Source organism: Pristiophorus japonicus, chromosome 13 (genome assembly GCF_044704955.1).
Source record: "Pristiophorus japonicus isolate sPriJap1 chromosome 13, sPriJap1.hap1, whole genome shotgun sequence".
NCBI lineage: Eukaryota > Metazoa > Chordata > Chondrichthyes > Pristiophoridae > Pristiophorus > Pristiophorus japonicus.
Genome location: NC_091989.1, coordinates 112,035,788 through 112,057,821, shown reverse-complemented (window position 1 = coordinate 112,057,821; position 22,034 = coordinate 112,035,788). Strand labels below are relative to the sequence as shown.

The 22,034-nt window shown below is 49.5% G+C and overlaps 1 protein-coding gene across 1 annotated transcript in view; it reads right to left on the bottom strand.

Annotated features, from left to right (window-relative positions):
* Positions 1-22,034, bottom strand: part of LOC139278172 (uncharacterized) — a 165,886-nt gene that overhangs the window by 90,804 nt on the left and 53,048 nt on the right. Inside the window, exon 5 of the mRNA XM_070896826.1 lies at positions 17,836-17,983. Coding sequence (XP_070752927.1) covers positions 17,836-17,983 — 148 coding nt within the window. The remainder of the gene's footprint in view (positions 1-17,835; positions 17,984-22,034) is intronic.

Below are 22,034 nucleotides of genomic sequence, written 5' to 3'. Positions count from 1 at the left end.
TGTGACCGAGACTGTAGGTCCCGCATTCGACTCTTCATCACCTGAGAACACATTTTTAGTGTGGAAGCAAGTCATCCTTGACTCTGAGGGATTGCCTATGATGATGATGATGGCAGACTGCAACTAGTCGGGTACCGCAAGGATCAGCACTTGGGCCTCAGCTATTCACAATCTATATCGGTGATTTGGATGAGGGGACCAAATGTAATATATCCAAGTTTTCTGACGATACAAAGCTAGGTGGGAATGTAAGTTGATAGGAGGATGCAAAGAGTATTTTTTTAAAGGGTGAGAGATTGGGAAATGTTGATGTTCAGCGGGACCTGGGTGTCCTTGTACACCAACCACTGAAGGTTAACATGCAGGTACAGCAAGCCATTCAGAAAGCAAATGGTATTTTGGCTTTATTAAAAGAGGATATGAGAATAAGAGTAAAAGGGACCAAAATTGCCCCGCGCCAGGGTTTGGGGGAGGTAACTGGACTTGGGCCTTGTCCTGCCCCTCTCATTGAAATGGGCCATAGTGCCCTGAAATGAGGTGGAGCGCTGTCTCAGGCACTCCAGGTCATTTCGGGGGCTCCCAGGGCAGCCGTGGGGGGTGGGCGCGCAGCTTAGCGCTGCGCTCAACAGGTCAGCATGGCGCTGATGATGTCAGCACTAGGTGCCCGCTCCGTGTAGCGCTGACTCACCACAACACCCCTCCCCTTCATTTAGAGGGGAGGGTCAGTGCAGACTCTGCATGGCCCTTTGTTGGCCACCACTGGGCCACCACCAACATTTTTGAACAGGCCAGCAGCCCAGCACACAAAAGGGATTGCTGGGCTGCATGCTAGCGGCCCAGCCAAAACAACGGCCGCCTTTTTCGGGCCACCAAACAAAATGGCAAAATGGCCCGGGGCGCAAAATGCAGGCACAGCGCAAAACCATTATCGCCTCCAATGTGATGGAGGCAATTGCGGAGGAGGCGCTTTCGCCGTCCACCCTCGGACAAAAAGGGGTTTGCGCCCCATTAGCGCCTGCCACAGCATTCTGTCTCTCCTCTGTTCTGTTTCACTGAAGGGGTTTTTCAGGTCGGACTCAGTAACATTATGGGGGTAGAATTGGATAAAGCCCTAAAACAGGTACAGGGATGGCGATGCGCGATCTCCCCGCGCCCATTGACAGTAATGCTGGGAGCACATGAAATGCGTGCCGCCTGCTCATTAACATGATTGAAACACTGAGCCCAGCACTGAACGCGCTGCTGGTTGGCTCGCGCTCAGCAGGGGGTTCAATGTCGTGGGAAGTCTGCTCTGTATTTAAAGGGTGCCTGCAGAGTGAAACACTGTCTGCACTTCTTAGAGGGGAAGTGCTTTGTTACAGAACTACCTCATTTTAGTTCGAGCTAAGCAAACGGGAAATGAGCACTGTCACAACACGGCAAAGAAAGGGCACCTTGGTTCTTGGATGCAGCACTGGAGGCCTTGGTGTCGGAGGTCTACAGGAAGAGACAGATCCTCTACCCACAGTGGGGCAGGAGAACCTCCAGACAGTCTGTAGAAGGCAATGGGAGGAGATCGCAGAAGCCGTTAATGCTAACAGAGTTGCCCTCAGGACATGGATCCAGTGCTGGAAGAAGTTTAGTGACCTCACACGTGTGGTCAAGGTGAGTAAATGCATCTTCAAATGCCATATCCCATCAACTGCACCACTAGCCTCACACACTGCTGAATGTACGACACCCGCACCACTCACCTCCCAACAATCGAGCAATCACCACTCATACCTCACAATCATAGCTTCACCTCACCCTCACACACTTATCACTGCGGCAAGCCTCACACCCACATTTCACACCTTGCACATTCAACCAGCTATTCAACCATGGCAGGCACATCCCCCAAACACATTGCACCACATTCAATGACACACTTCCCTTTCCCCTGCAGGCCAAGGTGGCGCATAACCAGCACGAGCAGGAACAAACAGGCAGGGGGCAAGCCCAGCTGCAGAACCTGACCCGGCTGGAGGAGACGGCTCTAGATGTAATTGGAGGGGCCGTCACTGAGGCCGTGGCGATCAGCGAGGCTGAAAGCATTGATGAGGACGTTATGCTCATAACTAATCCTTCTTCTCACTTCCCCTTCATCCCACAGTATCTTCTCAAATGCCATATCCCATCATCTTAAGCTACTGATGGTGTAAGCATGCACATCTTGCTTCCCCCCTCCAGACCTTTGTACCTTTCTCCTGTCAGATACCCAAGGACTGCCAGCAGCCAAGCCTGTGCAGTAAGAAGTAGAGGAGGAGAGTTATGGAGAAGAAGAGGCACCGTCACTCGATCTGGCACTTCCGGGCACCAGCTCTGAAAATGGCCCCGCATGAGATTTAGAGGGTGGTTTAGAGACTGCGGGGGAGGCTGGGGGGGGGGGGGGGGGCAAAACTCAGCCTCCCGATAAGGCCTGTTACCGCCGAAAAGTGGCGGCCATGCGGCGGTGTCGAATGACCACCAATTTTCTGTCGAATGGCCGCCGCTCGCGAAATTCTCCTCAGTGGTTTTCCCGGAGGTTCCCACCTCTGCCTCTGCCAAACCCATCTAAGTGCATCATCAAAGCGCACCCTGCTGATCTCCCGCCCCGCAAGCACAATCCAGGTAAAATATCTTGCGGTAAGTAGACTGAGGCAGGGGTGAAGGTGGCTGACGTTAAGGAGGTGAATGAATGTGGTCTTTGTAATGGAGAGCATATGGGGTCTGATACACTCAGAATAAAGGATGAAACTGAGTGCTGTGAACAATGAGCAAGTGTGACCTTAGCTCCTTTAATAAGACTCCAGAGTGCAGGTACCTCGTGGGTGGCCTGCTTATATACCATGCTCCCAAGGGATGCTGGGATCCCTTGCAACGCCAACAGGTAGGCCCTCTGTGGGTGATGTAATACAGATTGCCAAGGATTAAATACATAACTTCACTCCCTCGTAAAGTTAATAGTACACTTATTTACAGGGTGAGACAATCTGGGGCTTTTCGCTCCCTTGTTGATCATCTCGGTACAAATGTGGGTGTGGGTGTGGGTGAGTTGGTTAGTTCTTCACTGGACTGCTGGGCAGCCAGCCTTGCTGGGCTGCTGGGATGGTGAGTTTGGCTTCGTGGTCAACCATGATATCGGTTGCCACTTGTGTGTGTGTTGTGGAGGGTCAAAGTTGGTGGTGTCTTCTTCGGGTTGTTCGTAGCTATTGGTGAACCGCAATTTGATTTGGTCCAAATGTTTTCTGCATGTTAGTCCATTGGCCAATTTGACCTCAAACACCCTACTCTCCTCTTTGGCTATGACCGTGCTAGCGAGCCATTTGCGCGGTCATGGTACACACTTTGTTGATGGAAATCAGGGTGGACAAGAGAGAGCCTTGTTTTGAGCGCCCTTTTCATGAGCAGCTTGGCTGGGGGAAGCCCGTTGACTGAGTGGGGTCTGGTGCGGTAGCTGAGCAACACTCGGGACAGTCAGGTCTGCAGGGAACCTTCCGACACGCATTTCAAGCGTTGCTTGATGGTCTGAACTGCCCGTTCTGCCTGGCCATTGGATGCGGGCTTGAACGGGGCAGATGTGACGTGCTTGATCCCATTGCAGGTCATTAATTCCTTGAATTCAGCACTGGTGAAACACAGCCCATTGTCGCTGACTAGGACATCAGGCAGGCCATGCGTGGCAAACATGGCTCGTAGGCTATCAATGGTGGCCATGGACGTGCTTACAGATATTATTGCACATTCAATCCATTTTGAGTAAGCATCCACGACAACCAAGAACATTTTGCCCAGAAATGGGCCTGCATAGTCCACGTGGATCCTCGACCACGGTTTGGAGGGCCATGACCACAAACTTAGCGGTGCCTCTCTGGGTGCATTGCTCAGCTGAAAACAAGTGTTGCACTGGCGCACGCATGACTCTAAATCTGAGTCGATGCCGGGCCACCACACATGGGATCTGGCTGTGGTTTTCATCATTACAATGCCTGGGTGGGTGCTGTGCAGTTCACAGATGAACATATCTCTGCCTTTCTTGGGCAAGACCAAGCGATTACCCCACAACAGACAATCCGCCTGCAGGGACATTCCGTCTTTGCGCCTGTGGAACGGCTTGGTCGCCTCCTGCATCTCCGCTGGAACGCTGGACCAGCTCCCATGGAGGACACAGTTTTTTACCAAGGACAGTAAAAGATCCTGGCTGGTCCAGGTCCTGATCAGGTGGGCCGTAACAGGTGACTTTTCATTTTCAAATGCATCCATTACCATGAGCAAGTCCGCAGGCTGTGCCATTTCCGCCCCGGTGGTGGGCACTGGTAGCCGACTGAGAGCATCAGCACAGTTTTCTGTGCCCGGCCTGTGGCAGATTACATAGTTGTATGCCGATAGCGTGAGCGTCCAACTTTGGATGCGGGCAGAGGCATTGGAGTTAATCCCTTTGCTCTCAGAGAACAGCGATATGAGCGGTTTGTGGTCAGTTTCAAGCACAAACTTGAGACAAAACAAGTACTGGTGCTTTTTTTTTAACCCTATAAACACATGCCAGAGCCTCTTTTTCAATCATGCTGTAGGCCCTTCCTGCCTTGGACAAACTCCTGGACGCATAAGCGACCTGTTGCAAAATCCCCGATTCGTTAGCCTGTTGCAACGCACACACGACCCCGTATGACGACACATCGCAAGCACGACTGCAGCTCCATCACGTTCTGCGGTCTCGGCGCGTTCTTGGTGGCCTCCGTTTTGGCATCGGTGGGTGTGATGCCGTCTGCTGCGATTCTTCTTCCCAAGAACTCAACCTCCAGCGCCAAGAAAACACACTTCGAGCGTTTCAACCTGAGTCCGATGCGATCCAACCGACTAAGAACCTCTTCCAGATTCTTCAAGTGCTCAACGATGTCCCAACCTGCAACCAGTATGTCGTCCTGGAAAACCAAGTGCGAGGGACCGACTTTAGCAGGCTCTCCATGTTCCGTTGGAAGATTCCTGCGGCTGATCGAATCCCGAAAGGGCATCTGTTATAGATGAACAGGCTGTGCATGTTGATGCAGGTGAGGCCTTTTGAAGACTCCTCCAGCTCCTGCGACATGTCCAGCTTGGTGAACGTCTTCCCTCCAGCCAGGGTCGCAAATAAGTCATCTGCTTGGGTAGCAGGTACTGATCCTGCAGCGAAAAACGGTTAATCAATACTTTAAAGTCCCCACAAATTCTGACCGTGCCGTCTTCTTTAAGTACCGGGAGAATTGGACTGGCCCACTCATTGAATTCCACCGGCGCCATGATGCCTTCTTGCTGCAGCCTGTCCAGCTCAATTTCCACTTTGTCACGCATCATATATGGTACCGCCCATGCCTTGTGGTGGATGGGTCACGTACCGGGAACGAAATGGATCTGCACTTTCGCCCCCGAGAAGCTTCCAATGCCTGGCTCGAACAATGATAGAAATCTGCTCAGAACATGAGGCATCATCAACGGAAGAAAGCGCTCGGATGTCGTCCCAGTTCCAGCGGATTTTTCCCAGCCAGCTTCTGCCAAACAGCGTGGTGCCATCCCCTGGCACTATCCACAGCAGGAGTTTGTGTACCGCTCCATCATAGGAGACTTTGACTTCTTCACTGCCAGTTACAGGGATTAGTTCCTTGGTGTAAGTCCTTAGTTTGGTGTGAATGGGGCTGAGCTTGGGCCTGTGTGCTTTGTTGCACCACAGCCTATCAAAGGCCTTTTTACTCATTATGGACTGACTCGCACCCGTGTCCAGTCCCATGGATACTGGAATTCCGTTCAGTTCAACTTTCAACATTATTGGTGGTCATTTCGTGGTGAGTGTGTGTACCCCATACACTTGTGCCTCCTCGGTACGAGTTTCCAATTCAGCCTGATCCACAGTGGATCGATCTTCCTCTGCAACGTGGTGGTTTGCAGGGTTTGCAGGGTTTGCAGCTCGCCTGCACATTCGCTGGAGGTGTCCCATTGTTCTGCAATCGTTGCACGCATAGTGCTTGAAGCATCATTGATGGGGCCGATGATCACCTCCACAACACCAACAAGGTGTTAACTGCCTCACATTAACGATTGATGGAGGACTCTGGGTCATCTGAGGTCGTGCAGCAGCCGCCAGCGTGTACATTTTGCCATGTATATTCCTGATCAGAAACAACGTTACTTTGTGCACAGTACTGGCCGAAACTTCTTTACTCTGCGAAATCTGTTTGGTGTTATCACTGATGGACATAAATGCCTGGGCTATCATTATGGCCTTGCTTAGATTCGGAACAGTCAACAGTTTGCAAAGGATTACCTCATGGCCAATGCCCAGTACAAAAAAGTCTCTAAGCATGTGTTCCAGGAATCCCTCAAATTCGCAATGTTCTGCGAGGCGCCTTCGTTCGGCGACATAGCTCTCCACATCCTGGCCCTCCGACCGTTGACACGTGTGGAACTGATATCTCGCCATCAAAACGCTTTCCTTCGGATTTAGGTGCTCCCGGACCAACGTACACAATTCTTCATAGCATTTAGCTGTTGCTTTCACCAGAGCCAGAAGGTTCTTCATGAGGCCATATGCTGTTGCCCCACAGACAGTAAGGAGGATTGCCCTTTGTTTGGCAGCGTTCTCGTCCCCTTCCAGCTCGTTGGCCACAAAGTATTGGTCGAGTCTCTCCACGAAGGTTCCCAATCATCCCCATCTGAGAACTTCTCCAGGATACCAACTGTTCTTTGCATTTTCGCGCAGCTGTTTGTTACCTCGTCGCCAATTGATACACTCATAATAAAGGATGAAACTGAGTACTGTGAACAATGAGCAAGTGTGACCTTAGCCCCTTTAATAAGACTCCAGAGTGCAGGTACCTCGTGGGTGGCCTGCTTATATACCGTGCTCCCAAGGGATGCTGGGATTCTTTGGGACTCTAACAGGTAGGCCCTCTGGTGGTGATGTAATACAGGGTGCAAGGGGTTAAACACATAACAGGGTCGGAAGCCCAAATCAGTGTTGAATATGATACCGAGATTGGTTCAGCCTGAGGCAGTGGCTGGGGAAGGGCAGGCAATTATTGGCTTGGGTACGGAGTTTGTGGTGAGCGCTGAAGTCAGTGGCTTCAGTCTTCTTAACGTTTAACAAGAAGAAATTGAGGCCCATCCAGGACTGAATGTCGGACGAGCAGTGTAGCAAGACAAATACAGTGTAGCCGTTGAGTACAGGCATTCTGGAATCTCTCTCTCACACCCCTTTGCTGGGTCAATGAGGAGCTGAATAAGTTTAGATGTGTTCTTGAACGGGACATATATGGCTTGTCTAATGCAGTGATGAATTGCTGACTAACAGCTATGACTAATGTCACCAGAAGACACCTGGAAACAAATTAATTGCTGCTGTAACCTTCACAGCCACAGACAAGGCACTGCCCTGGTGGAACGAGTCTACAAGTCAGGTTCCAACAGCTGGCACATCTCTGTGATGGTGTCAGAGGCAAAACACTGTCTTCTCAGACACTGCGCAGACCAGTCCTCCATAGTCTGTAGACCCTGTGATGTGGACATCTGCAGATCATGTTGCTTCGTACATGTTGCTGCTCTCTCTTGGTTTCCATCCTTTCCTTCTCCATGTTCTCATCATCCTCCTCCTCAAAGCGCAGACACAATGGAATCGCCAGAGAGAAATCCATTATTTCACTATCTAGAGGTCCCTTTAAATTCTCAGCAAGTTTCACAAGTACCTTTTAATGATCAGGAACTGAAACTTCAGTCATAGAAGTGACTCTCAGTCAAAACAGAGATGTAGAATCACATCCCTGTTACTCTGTATGTTAACTTGCTATCTGTAAAATAATGCAGCTTAACAATTCACACCAGTCCTCTTCTCACTGAAGTGTTTCTCAGTCCACCTCTTAACGGATTGCTCACCTCATCCACCACCATCCTCTGGATCTACCAGAAATCAACAACCATCTCCGGCCCTGCCAAAAACTTCATATCCTCACCATCAACTCCATCCACTTCCCCAGCCACTGTCTCAGACTTAACCAGACTGTTCACAACTTCAGCATCCTGTTCAACCCTGAACTGAGCTTCCAACCCTATATCAGCTCCGTCACAAAAACCGCCTACTTTCACTTCCATAACATTATCCACCTTTGCCACAACCTCAGACTATTTGTTCTGAAACTGTCCTACATGCCTTTTTCACTGCCAGAATCAATTACTTCAATCCTCCACTCTCTAAGCATTAGTTCATCCAAACTCTACTGCCCGTATGCTGTCCCACACCAAGTCCCCCTCGCACATCCTCACTGACCCACATTGGTTTCAAGTCATTGCGCCCACTCCTTGCAACATTACATTTTAAATTCTCATCTTTGTGTTTAAATCACTCCATGGCCACAGCCCTCTCCATCTCTGTAACCTCCTCCAGCCCTTCAACCCCTTCCCTGAACTCTCCACTTGTCTGAGTCTGGGCTTGTGAACTCCCCTCCCCTGCCGTGTGGTCAGACATTTGAACTGCATGCTCTGGTATTAGCTCATTAAACACTTCCACCTTTCTTGATACCTTTAAGAGTCTCCTTCAAACCCACCTCTTTGACCAAGCTTTTGGTTATCCCTCCTAATATCTCCTTTCGTTCAATATCCACTTTTTTCCCATTACTCTGCTGGTGGCCTCAGGTCACTCTTCTACATTAGTGATGCTTCTACACATGCAAGTTGTTGTATCGCCTCAAACAGGCCTTGTAGGGTCAGAGCTCATCTGAGCAGTTTTCATTTAACTATTCTTCTTTGTTAAAAATGATCCAGTTATTAATGATCTGAAGGAATCTTCTGTTGCGGTTGCAGTCGAAGTGTTGAGTGATCCCAGCCCAGGGGATAACTGATCTAAACAAGTTGGGGCCGAAATTGTCCACTGCCCGAAACGAGGTGCGCCTTCCACTTTTTGCCATTCATTACCGCTGCAATGGATGTGGCGGCCATTCGAGGGAAATTCAGCACTTTTGCAGAAAGAAAGGAGCGGTGCTGTAGTGGTGGTGGGATTGGGCTGTTTGCAGCGGGGTGGGGGCGGAGCGGCTGATTGTGTCACGAAATTCAGCTGCTGCCGATTTGCTCATCACGAGGCAGCTGCTCCCTGGCAGGTTAAAGGGCAGGTTTTGCAGCGAGGCCCTGAGCACTGAGTATGTCTCTGTTGCTTTCGAAGGAATGGATAATCCAAGTGGTCTAAGGAGGGCCAGCTGTTCTCAGATGTGGAACTTGAGACCCTGATCCAAGCTGTGGAGGCACCTTCTGTATCCAGACACAGACAGACCCACTCACGCTGTGTTTGTGAATCCCTGGAGACAGATCGCTGTGGAGGTGTCGGGGAGCTCCATTCATGACCGCAAGCCACCCAATGTAGCAAAAGGCCAAACGATATCATTCGACTGATGAAAGTGAGTATGTTCCCCCACCTTTCATCTGCAAGCCTCTCCTTCACCTACTCTTATTTCCCACCTTCACAATATAGTTAGTGAAGCAGTGATTGCTTAGGCATGTATTTCTATATGTGTATACTCACAATGGAGGGTCCCTTTCATGTGAGAGTTACACTGCATGTAATGGACCCACACTTGCACTAATTGCCGAGGCCTCATGACAATGTTACATCTTTGCTTTGCAGGCCAATGTCTCTCACAAGCGTTTGCAGCAGCAGAGCACTGGTGGGAGCAAGACCGATATCCAACAGCTGACTGATGTAGTAGAGAGGGTGCAGCGGCTAGTGGACACACATGTTGCCTTCCCTGTGGCTGCCGGTCATGTGGATCCCACTCGGGGCAGCATGGGTAAGTGAAGGCCTTACTTTAATGCCATCTCTCCCTGACAGTCCAATGCTCTACCAGTCAGTTGCTTATGATTGTGTGCAAGTTGCTTGCTGCATGGTCCAATGCCCTACCTCACCCTGACGGGACCCCTTGTGCCATTTATGATTGCAAATGAGACCCCGAGTGTGAGCCACAGCGGGACCGAGACCCTAGAGGCAAGTGCGATCCAGCGCCAGGACGAGACCCTTGAGCCGATTGCAGATATTGCCGGCATGTCCGATGAGAACGATGAAGAGGGGAACAGTGCTGCCAGCACCTTGTCACTGCTTCCTACACTCGCACGCTCCAGCTCAGATACTGGGTGTAGATGGTCATTGCAGTTAGATTTAGGAGAGGAGTCAGCACTGGGTGATGCACCGGGGCCTACCGGGCTGCAGCATGGTCAAAGGCAAAGGGAACCTCGGGTGCCATCTCTCTAGGGGGCGAGTTCACGCGCGAGTTCTGAAGCAGAGGATTCAGATGAGTCCATCAATGTTGGGGGTTTTGAAGGAAGGGTGGAGGTCAGCATTCCCAGATGTTGCGGGAAATGGGAAGGATGCCCGAGAGCCTGTCGCAAGTGGTCAGGAGCGTGGAGGAGTCTGCCTCCTGTATTGTGGACAGCTCTGTGAACACCATGGAACCTATCATTGCCAGTGTGCAGGCAATGGTGGACTCCCAGAGCGACCGTGCAGATCCAGCTGTGATGCCGCATGTCGTGGGCGATGTGGCAGCTGCCAATACAGCACAGGTGCAAGGGAACATCTGAGTGCCGTTTTGGAGAGGATGGCCGCTGGTCTGGAAGCTCAGAATGCTCTCATGCACTCTGGGCAACAGGCCATGGAGCATCTTACTGCTGTCGTCTCTGGGGGCATCAAGACTATGTCTGCTCTCATGCAGTCTCAGCTGGATGCCACATGAGATCAGACTGCTGCTATCACGGCTGGGTCCACCACAGTCCACGGGGGACCTTCCGGTGTCGTGCCACCCCACCGACCTGTGCACCAGCAGATTGGTGGGGATGGTGAGGTGCTGCCCCCGGTGGAGTGGCGCAGGCTCATCAGATCAGGATCCCAATGTGGTCTCTCACGATCACAGCAGTACTGAGCCGAGACCTGCCACTCCACCATTGCTGCTAAGCATGGAATCGCCCCAGCCAATTCCGACTGAAGGTGCCAAGGAGGATGCGGCCCATCTGCAGCTGGCCCTTCCAGTGCCAGAGCTGGTCGAGTGCATCCGAGAAGGACATCTGTATCTTCTACACCTGAAACACAGCAGCCTTCCCAGAGCCATGATGCAGCCAGGGGAGACACCACAGCGTAGTTCGAGAATAGGAATGTGTAAGAGGGGTTATAAGGAAATGCACAAGGGTGAGAATTGATTATGTGTATGTTTTGTGGATCCATAATTTCTGATGTAAAAATCTTTTTTTGGATTTGATTTTCTGTGCAGGTCTCTCATTTGACTGTGGGGAATGCTGTGTGACAGGGCTCATTGGTTTGCCCATGGAGATGCACAGGTGAAGGCTAAAGTGTCATGAACTCAGTGGAAACGAGCAGCAATGAGACGGTTTCGGACTTCCCTTGCAGGGTCTGGATTGCAACGCCATCTCCTGCGTGGTCGCCAACCAGAATCCTCGTCCTCCTCCTGTGCCTTCTCCTCCTGGTCCTCCTCTCCCTCCTCCTCCTCCTCTTGTTCCTCCTCGTCCTCCTCCCCTGCCTCTTCCTCCTCCTGTTCCTCCTCCTCCTCCTCCTCCTCCTGTTCCTCCTCCTCCTCCTCCCTCTCCTCCTCCTCCTCCTCCTCCTGTTCCTCCTCCTCCTCCTGTTCCTCCTCCTCCTCCTCCTCCTCCTGTTCCTCCTCCTCCTGTTCCTCCTCCTCGTGCTGGTCAGGTGGTAATGCTGCCTCCCTCATCCTCCAATGGTTGTGGCCTCATGATTGCCAGGTTGTGAAACATGCAGCAGATGACCATGAATAGGGAGACCCGCTCAGGCAAGTACTGCAGTACTCTGCCTGAGCGATCCGGGCAACGGAACCTCTGTTTAAAGATTCCGATGGTCTGTTTAATGATGCACCTGGTGGCTGAATGAGTCAATGTGCGATTGTTGTGCAGCAGTTCTGGGATGTCGAAAGGGAGTCAGCAGCCAAGTGCAGAGTGGGTAGCCCTTGTCTCCAAGGAGACAGCCGCAATCTTGGTTTGGCCCAGCAAAGACGCCTGGTACACCGGTCTGGCGTAGGATGAAAGCATCGTGGCTGCTGTCAGGATACTGGGCATCAACTGCCATGATGTGGTCGCACACCAGCTGGACATTGAGGGAGTGGAATCCCTTACAGTTTCGGAAGATCTTGGGATTGTTCTATGGCACCCTCAATGCCACGTGGGTGCTGTTATGTAAATGTATAGTTAAAATGGTGTGCCACAGGGGGCGCTGTGGTGGGAGACCTGAAAGTACCTGCAAGACAGAGTATAAAAGGCTGCCCACCACACCTGAGAGGCACTCTGGAGTTACACAATAAAGGACTAAGGTCACAGCAGTTACTACAACACCAGACTGTGTGGAGTCAGTGATTTGAGTGCTATATACATCACAAATTGGCGACGAGGACACGGATGAGCTTCACGCAACCATGACTACTTTGGGCTCGCTAAAGGATTTCACAGAGGGTAATGACTGGGATGCCTTTACGGAAAGGCTCGAATACTACTTTATAGCAAACGACCTGACGGGGGACACGAACGCACTGAGAGAGAAGCGTAAGGCGATATTGCTTTCCAGTTGTGGCGATGAGGTTTACCGTCTCGTCAGGGATTTGCTGGCACCCGCAAGCACCAAGGACATGTCATATGAGCAGCTGATTGAACTCATTCGAGACCAACTGAAACCGAAGGAGAGCACCCTCATGGCCAGGCACAAATTCTACCACCACTGCAGACCTGAGGGCCAGGATATCACCAAATATGCTGCGGACATCAGGAGACTCGCGGCGCCATACGATTTTGGCACACACCTTGACGAGGCATTGCGAAACGTCTTTGTTATGGGGATTGGCCATGAGGGTTTCCTTCACAAGCTGCTATCCACTGAACCTACAGTCAGCCTGCAGCAAGCCATCAACATCAGCCAGGCATTTATGACCTTGACTTGCAGCACCAAGCAGATGATCCACACGGTCTCGAACCCGGCAGGTACTAATCACAGGATAGCACCCGTCACGGACAAAACTGCAGAACGTGGCTTTGCCCAGGGCAGAGAGCACAGACTTCAGGATCCTGGAACTCAGAGTCCGTCAAGAGGGGCTAATCGAGTAGCACCATGCTGGCGCTGCGGAGGAAGCCATGGGGCTCACCGGTGCAGGTTTGTGGAGTATACGTGCAATACCTGCCACAAGAAAGGGCACCTTCAGCGTATGTGCAAAAGAACACATTGTGTGGCTGAGGAGATGGTAGATGATCTGCTATCCGGCGAGGAGCAGGTAGAAGAAGATGATGCGTTTGGACTGTATACTTGTACTGACGATTAGGCCCCAGTGATTATGGAAGTCAAGATTAACGGAGTCCCAGTGAATATGGAAGTGGACACGGGGTCGGGTCAGTCGCTGATGAGTAAGAAAACTTTTGATAAACTGTGGATCAACCCAAGCTGGCCCCAGTCACAGCAAAGCTGCGCAACTACACCAAGGAACTGATACCTGTTCTTGGCAGAGCGGATGTGCAGGTATCTCATGGGGACGAGAAGCATGGTTTACCTTTGTGGATCATTGCAGGTGATGTGCCGATGCTACTCGGCAGGAGATGGATGGGAAAGGTCCGTGGGAGTTGGGAAGGCTTCATTCCTCCACAGACCGCTGTCCCCCCTGTTCACAAGCAGCAGTGCCGACCGAGCTGGAGGAGAGAGAAGGGCTTCGACGGGCTGCTCCAGCATGCACCGTCGGCCCGCAGGCAGAGGCCAGTTCCAGAGGACGTGTGTGTGTGTGGCGGCTCCTGGGCAAAAAGGTCAGCTGTGTGGGGTGCTCCGGAGGATGCGGCGGAGCGGGGGCCGGTGCGTTGCGGCTCCCGGGTGCGGTCGAAGTGTGGTGGATCTCGAGAGAGAGAGTCAAGAGCGAACCGTTAGGCAGTAGCAGGCTAGAGTCCAGCAGGGAAAACACCCAGCAAACCAACCTCGCAAAAGGGTCTGAAGAAGGAAAGCTGTTCATCGGCGGTCTCAATCTTGACACAGACGAGCAGGCCCTGGAAGAAGTGCTCTCCAAGTACGGGCAGATCTCCGAGATGCGAGTGATCAAGGACAGGGACATTTTCGGCTTCAGCACAGCAAGCTCAAGATGGTGGCAAGCCTCGTGGCAGCAGAGTTCTGCAGAGAAAGGCAGGCAGAGCACCTAAAATGATGACGCCCAGTGGAAGCCTCGTGGGAAAAACAAGATGGCGTCTTAAAAGAGAAATGTACCCGGGAGTCTTAAAGGGGCCTTACACCGTTGGCGGTCCCCATAAAGAGACTTTTGTAAGGGCAAGAGTGAGTCAAAATGATGACTGTGATTTGTAAGATGACGTGATTTATGACGAGTTAATATTTTGATGCTAAAATGATTTCTGTGATTAAAATGATTGATGTGATTGGTGAAAAAAGTTAATATCACAATGCACAAGTAAAACGGTTAATGGATCTGTGACTAACATGACCAATGGACTAATGCAATTTCCGATTTAATGTGATTCATGCAATGGTTCAGCAGCTGCAGATGAGTCGCAAAGGCAACTATTTTCTGAGAACAGAGGCAACGCACTAGTTGCGATATCCTGTCTCAGCGCAGCCCATTACCTCGGGCAAAAAGGGGCAGTATGCGGCCACCATACCTCACCCAGTGGAGCTGGGATTAAATAACTGTTCAGTGTACCTGCAACATTTTGATATAACTCTTCAATGCATCTATATGTACCATACAAATGTACTGTCTATGTGTACCTACTTTCTATTGGGGGCTATGTTTGTGTACTTCATCAACCATGTAAGGACTGCAAATACCACATGCTTGCACCGGATCGCAAGCATAATCCCGACATGGAGGGGGGAAGAGGGAAATGGATGGTCATGGACTCACACTCACAAATCAACTAGGACGAACAAGGCCGAGGTTTCCGGCAATGTGCTTTTGGAAATGGCAGGGTGGAGGCGGGGGGGAGTGAGATGTTATGTATTGTCCAGGTACATTAAATGTATAGTTACAATGGTGCACCACAGAGGGAGCTGTGGTGGGAGACCCGAAAGTACCTGCAAGACAGAGTATATAAGGCTGCCCACCACACCTGAGAGGCACTCTGGAGTTACACAATAAAGGGCTAAGGTCACAGCAGTTACTACAACACCAGACTGTGTGGAGTCAGTGATTTGAGTGCTACATACATCACAGGTGCAGTCTGTGATGCCCTGAACTCTGGGGAAGCCCACAAACCTCACGAATCTGGTCTGCCGCTCCACCTGCTCCTTCTCCCTGTTCATAGGGAAGAATATGTCGTCCCTCCTCCTCTAATACAGAGCACCTGTCACTTGAAGAATGGAGCTTTGTGCGGCGAACTGGGAGATGTTCGAGATATCTGCAGTTGCAGCCCGAAAAGATCCAGTCGCATAGAAATTGAGTGCGAGGGTCACCTTTGATGTGACGGTCAGAGCTGTCCTCAACCTTGTTTGAGGCTGCAGGTCTGGCTGCAGGAGATTGCACAGCTCCCTCATGATATCCTTGCAGAACTGCAGTCTCCGGAGACACAGGTCATCCGTAAGCTGCCCAGGACAGTGATAAGCTCTTTGCTGTACGTTCTCAGTTTCATTTGGATGGGGCTCAGGGCTGGTCTGAGTGCCTTGTTGCACCACAGTCACTCAAACATCTTTTTACTCATGATGGATTGGCTAGCGCCAGTGTCCAGTTCCATGGCTACGGGTAAGCCATTCAATTTTACATTTAGCATTATAGGTGGCCATTTCGTCGAAAATGTGTGCACCCCGTGTACTTCAGCATCTGCCCCCTCTCTCTGAGGCTCGAAATTGCTTTGATCCACTATGGACCGATCTTCGTCTGCCACGTGATGGTTTGCAGGTTTTGCAGAGCTTGCAGCTTGTCTGCAAGCTCGTTGGAGGTGCCCCATTGTTCCACAGCTCTTGCAAACATACCCTTTGAAGCAGCATAAATAGGCTGAATGGAAGGCTCCACAATAACAATTGCCTTGCATTCATCCTTTGTTGCAGATTTTGAGTCATCTGGGTCACCTGAGGCCTGCTGGCAGTTGCAGACTCGTGGTTTCTGCCCTGTACATTTCTGCTAGCAAACACAGTTCCAGTTAATTTATGAACATTGCTAGCACTTGTGTGCTAAGAGATTTGTTTGGTGTTATCACTGGTGGACATAAACACCTGTGCTATCGCAATGGCCTTACTGAGGGTCAGTGTCTCTACAGTCAAAGGTTTTCAAAGGATGGTCTCGTGGCCAATGCCCAGTACAAAAAAGTCTCTGAGCATTTGCTCCAGGTGGCCATCAAACTCACATTGTCCTGCAAGTCGCCTTAGCTCAGCGATGTAGCTCGCCACTTCCTGACCTTCAGATCACTGGCACGTGTAGAACCAATACCTTGACATCAGCACGCTCTCCCTCGGGTTAAGATGCTCCCGAACCAGTGTACACAGCTCCTCATACGACTTATCTGTGGATTTCACCGGAGCCAGAAGATTCTTCATGAGGCTGTAGGTCGGTGCCCCGCAGACTGTGAGGAGGACCGCTCTCCTTTTTGCAGCGCTTCCTTCTCCGTCCAGCTCGTTGGCTACAAAGTACTGGTCTAGCCATTCGACATAGGCTTCCCAGTCCTCACCCCCCGAGAACTTCTCCAGGATGCCCACAGTTTGCTGCATCTTTGCGTTGGATTCGTATTCTCGTTGCCAGTTATTGTGTTCCTAACACAGATGAGACTGCACACAGGGAGGTTAAAGTAACAGTGACCTCAGTCTTTATTAAGACACTCCAGAGTGAGGAACAGACCTGAGGGGCCGGCTTATATACAGTGCTCCCAAGGGATGTTGGGATCCCTTGGGACTTCAGGGGATGCGCTCCCTGGTGGTGGAACATGGGAGTGCATGCTTTAAAGATACACAACAGATAGGTCCTGCTGCCATCATGTGTGTGCAGGCGTCTTCCTCTCACAGCTGCCTCAATGCCTTCTCCCTCCTGCCCTCCTGCTGATGTTGCTCCTCACCCTCTGCAACCTGCTGCTACAAACATCTGCCTCCTGTGCATGCTGCCTCATGTCCATCTGGTCCACTATGTTGTGCGGGGGATCAGCAAACCCGACCTTCCTCCTGTTGGTAGTCCCTTCCTGAGGTTATTCCTGGAACACCTCTCTGGGTTCAGCTCTGTCGCCCTCTCTGTCCCTCAGCCATGTCCGCAGCCTCTGCAGCTGTTGGAGCCGGTGCCACCTTCTCCTGCGTGTCTCCCTGCCACACACAATGTGCAGGAGGTGCTCCGCTGCCAGCACTGACCCCATTTAGTTCTCCTCTGCAAGCAGAGCCTCCAGAATCACGGCTCTCTGTTGTCGAGATTGAAGAGTCTGACGTACGATCACTCAATCCCGCTGTCAATAAGCCAACTCACAATGTTTCAAAAATGTGAAAAAATCCTCTTTGTTGTCGAGATTGAAGAGCCTGGCCCACTATAACTGAATCCCGCTGTCATTAAGCCAACTCGCAATGTTTGGAAAAGTCAAAAAAAATCTCACCGACAAGAATGCTGCTATACGCAACACGCCTTTAAAGGCCGCTGGCGGTCTTGAGCATGCACTGTATATCGACTCAAAAACCTGTCGTTGGTACCGATAGGTGGTTAAAAGACTATTTGAGGTGAATTTACCTTCCGGGGCGGGTCCGTGGCGGTGCGCGTTCTGATGATGTCGTCAATCAAAGGGGCAATTGTGATTCCCTTATCACCAAACACACAGTGTAACATTTTCTTTCTCCAACACTTTTAATCACCACCTCGTGGAAACACTTACCCAAGAGAAATTGGCAGTCACACCAAATTCGGAATAGGAGCGCTGATTCACTTTGATCACAGCAGCCTTGACATTTGGAGTTACAAAGGTTTTACTGTCCTCGGGAAAGTTCATATTCATCAGTACCTTATGTAGATCGGACCCCAAGCTGTAAAATAAACAGATAGTTTGCACTGGACCTGATAACAAAAATAGGAATTCACTCAGGGTAGATTTTAACTTTGTCCCTTAGTAATAAAAATCAGGAAAGATGTAAACTGGGCTGACGATTCGCTCTCACCAATTTCACACTATTGCACAAAGTCACACTCTACCCCATTGACTTTGCACCACTGATGTGACGTGTCACGCTGATGGAGGGTGTAGCAAGTCACAGCTGCAATAATCATCCATTTGGCTTTTCCTGGGAAAGTTTTCTGAATATGTCACTTATTTATCACATGTCAATCCTTGTCATAATATAATCTGTATTTATGCTATTATCTAAAATATTTACATTTATTTGAAAAGCAGATATCTTAGCATGTTCTACATAAGCATAACACGATTTTCCGACAATGAAAATACCTACTTTAAATTGGAACTAAACGGCTCAGAATTTGAACCAAATGCTCCCACAGCATACCCGAAGTTCCTTTGCATGTGCAACCACAGGAGTGCCCAAATTTCCTGTCCTGAGGGGCCCCGTGGCAGGGCCCAATGTTATAAAACATTTGTAAGATATTTTATATTCATCATGTCACCCGATCTTAAGTGTTACTTATAGATATATACACAAATAGAAAGATGTGAAAAGGCCACCAGGGCCATCCATGCTTTCTCTAGCCATTAGACTCTGAAAACTCAGATACCACTCTCCCCGATGCAGAGCGTATTATCTACAAGTTGCACTGCAGCAACTCATCAAGGTTTCTTCGACAGCACCTCCCAATCCCACAGCCTCTACCACCTAAAAGGACAAAGGCAGCAGGTGCATGAGAACATCACCACCTCCAAGTTTCACTTCAAGACATACAGCATTCCGGTTTGGAAATATATCACCGTTCCTTCATCCTGGAATTCCCTCCCTAACAGCGCTGTGGAATTACCTTCACCACACAGACTGCAATGATTCAAGGCAGCTCATCATCCCCTTCTCAAGGGCAATTGGGGATGTACAATAAACACAGGCCTTTCCAGCAATGCCCAAATCCCAATAATGAATAAAGAAAAGATAGTGGAGCAAGCTTTCCTCGGTTCATTGATGGTTTTGTATAAAGTGGTTTAAACGTATCTTCCCTAGAATGTAGGCGTCAGCTGTGGCTCAATGGTAACACTCTCGTCACTTGTCCGAGTCTCACGGATGGCGAATGATATTTAAGGGGTTGACAGTGGATGGACAATGGCAAACCTTTAGAGACCGCATGGATGCACTACAACAATTGTACATCCGTGTCTGGCGTAAAAATAAAAAAGGGAAGATGGCTCAACCGTGGCTATCAAGGAAAATCAGCAATAGTATTAACGCCAAGGAAGTGGCATACAAATTGGCCAGAAATAGCAGCGAATCCGGGGACTGGGAGAAATTTAGAACTCAGCAGAGGAGGACAGGGAAAATAGAGTACAAGAGGAAGCTTGCAGGGAACATTAAGACGGACTGCAAAAGCTTCTATAGGTATGTAAAGAGAAAATGGTTAGTAAAGACAAACCTCGGTCCCCTGCAGTCAGAATCAGGGGACGTCATAACGGAGAACAAAGAAATGGCAGAACAATTGAACAAGTACTTTGGTTCGGTATTCACTAAGGAGGACACAAACAACCTTCCGGATATAAAAGGGGTCAGAGGGTCTAGTAAGAAGGAGGAACTGAGGGAAATCCTTATTAGTCGGGAAATTGTGTTGGGGAAATTGATGGGATTGAAGGCCGATAAATCCCCAGGGCCTGATGGACTGCATCCCAAAGTACTTAAGGAGGTGGCCTTGGAAATAGCGGATTCATTGACAGTCATTTTCCAACATTCCATTGACTCTGGATCAGTTCCTATGGAGTGGAGGGTAGCCAATGTAACCCCACTTTTTAAAAAAGGAGGGAGAGAGAAAACAGGGAATGATGTCAGCCTGACATCGGTGGTGGGTAAAATGATGGAATCAATTATTAAGGATGTCATAGCAGCACATTTGGAAAGAGGTGATATGATAGGTCCAAGTCAGCATGGATTTGTGAAAGGGAAATCATGCTTGACAAATCTTCTGGAATTTTTTGAGGATGTTTCCAGTAGAGTGGACAAGGGAGAACCAGTTGATGTGGTGTATTTTGACTTTCAGAAGGCTTTCGACAAGGTCCCACACAAGAGATTAATGTGCAAAGTTAAAGCACATGGGATTGGGGGTAGTGTGCTGATGTGGATTGAGAACTGATTGGCAGACAGAAAGCAAAGAGTCGGAGTAAATGGGTACTTTTCAGAATGGCAGGCAGTGACTAGTGGGGTACCGCAAGGTTTGGTGCTGGGGCCCCAGCTGTTTACATTGTACATTAATGATTTAGACGAGGGGATTAAATGTAGTATCTCCAAATTTGCGGATGACACTAAGTTGGGTGGCAGTGTGAGCTGCGAGGAGGATGCTGTGTAGCTGCAGAATGACTTGGATAGGTTAGGTGAGTGGGCAAATGCATGGCAGATGAAGTATAATGTGGATAAATGTGAGGTTATCCATTTTGGTGGTAAAAAGAGAGAGACAGACTATTATCTGAATGGTGACAGATTAGGAAAAGGGGAGGTGCAACGAAACCTGGGTGTCATGGTACATCAGTCATTGAAGGTTGGTATGCAGGTACAGCAGGCGGTTAAGAAAGCAAATGGAATGTTGTCCTTCATAGCGTGGGGATTTGAGTACAGGGGCAGCGAGGTATTACTACAGTTATACCACACCTGGAGTATTGTGTACAGTTTTGGTCTCCTAACTTGAGGAAGGACATTCTTGCTATTGAGGGAGTGCAGCGAAGGTTCACCAGACTGATTCCCGGGATGGCGGGACTGACATATCAAGAAAGACTGAATCAACTGGGCGTGTATTCACTGGAGTTCAGAAGAATGAGAGGGGATCTCATAGAAACGTTTAAAATTCTGACGGGTTTAGACAGGTTAGATGCAGGAAGAATGTTCCCAGTGTTAGGAAATCCAGAACCATGGGTCACAGTCGAAGGATAAGGGGTAAGCCATTTAGGACCGAGATGAGGAGAAACTTCTTCACCCAGAGAGTGGTGAACCTGTGGAATTCTCGACCACAGAAAGTTGTTGAGGCCAATTCACTAAATATATTCAAAAAGGAGTTAGATGTAGTCCTTACTACTAGGGGGATCAAGGGGTATGGCGAGAAAGCAGGAATGGGGTATTGAAGTTGCATGTTCAGCCATGAACTCATTGAATGGTGGTGCAGGCACGAAGGGTCAAATGGCCTACTCCTGCACCTATTTTCTATGTTTCTATGTTTCTATGATTAGTTTAATGTTCAGTGTGGCTAGACTCATGATTGTGCAACGAAGGAATGTGCAACAAAGGAATGCTCTGCTTTATAAGGGGAGGAGAATAAACCTAAGAGGATTTAAATATAGACTAAAATCATCATGAGACTTTGTGATTGTTTATTGGGTAAGGAATTTAAGGGTGGCATTTTTTTACTCATTTTTTACTGTATAATAGATTAATATTTATTATTTAATAATTAAATTTAATATAATTTAAAAAGGGAGAAAGGGATACACCGAGTAATTAAAGGCCAGTCAGCCTAACCTCAGTGGTGGGAAAATTATTTGAGAAAATTCTGAGGCACAAGATAAATCTTCACAGATTAATCGGGGACAGTCAGTATGGATTTGTTAAGGGAAGGTCATGTCTGACTAAGTTGATTGAATTTTTTGAGGCTGTAGCAAGGAGGGTCGATGAGGGTAGTATGTTTGATGTTGTGTGAGAATTTTAGCAAGGCTTTTGATAAGGTCCCACAGGGAAGACTGGTCGAAAGTAAAAGCCCATGGGATCCAAGACAAATTGGCAAGTTGGACTCCAAATTAGCTCAGAGGCAGGAAGCAAAGGGTAATGGTTAATGGGTGATTTTGTGACTGGAAGGCTGTATACAGTGGGGCTCCGCAGGGCTCAGTACTGGGTCACTTGCTTTTTGTGGTATAAGTCAATGATTTACACTTGAATGTAGGGGGTATGATTA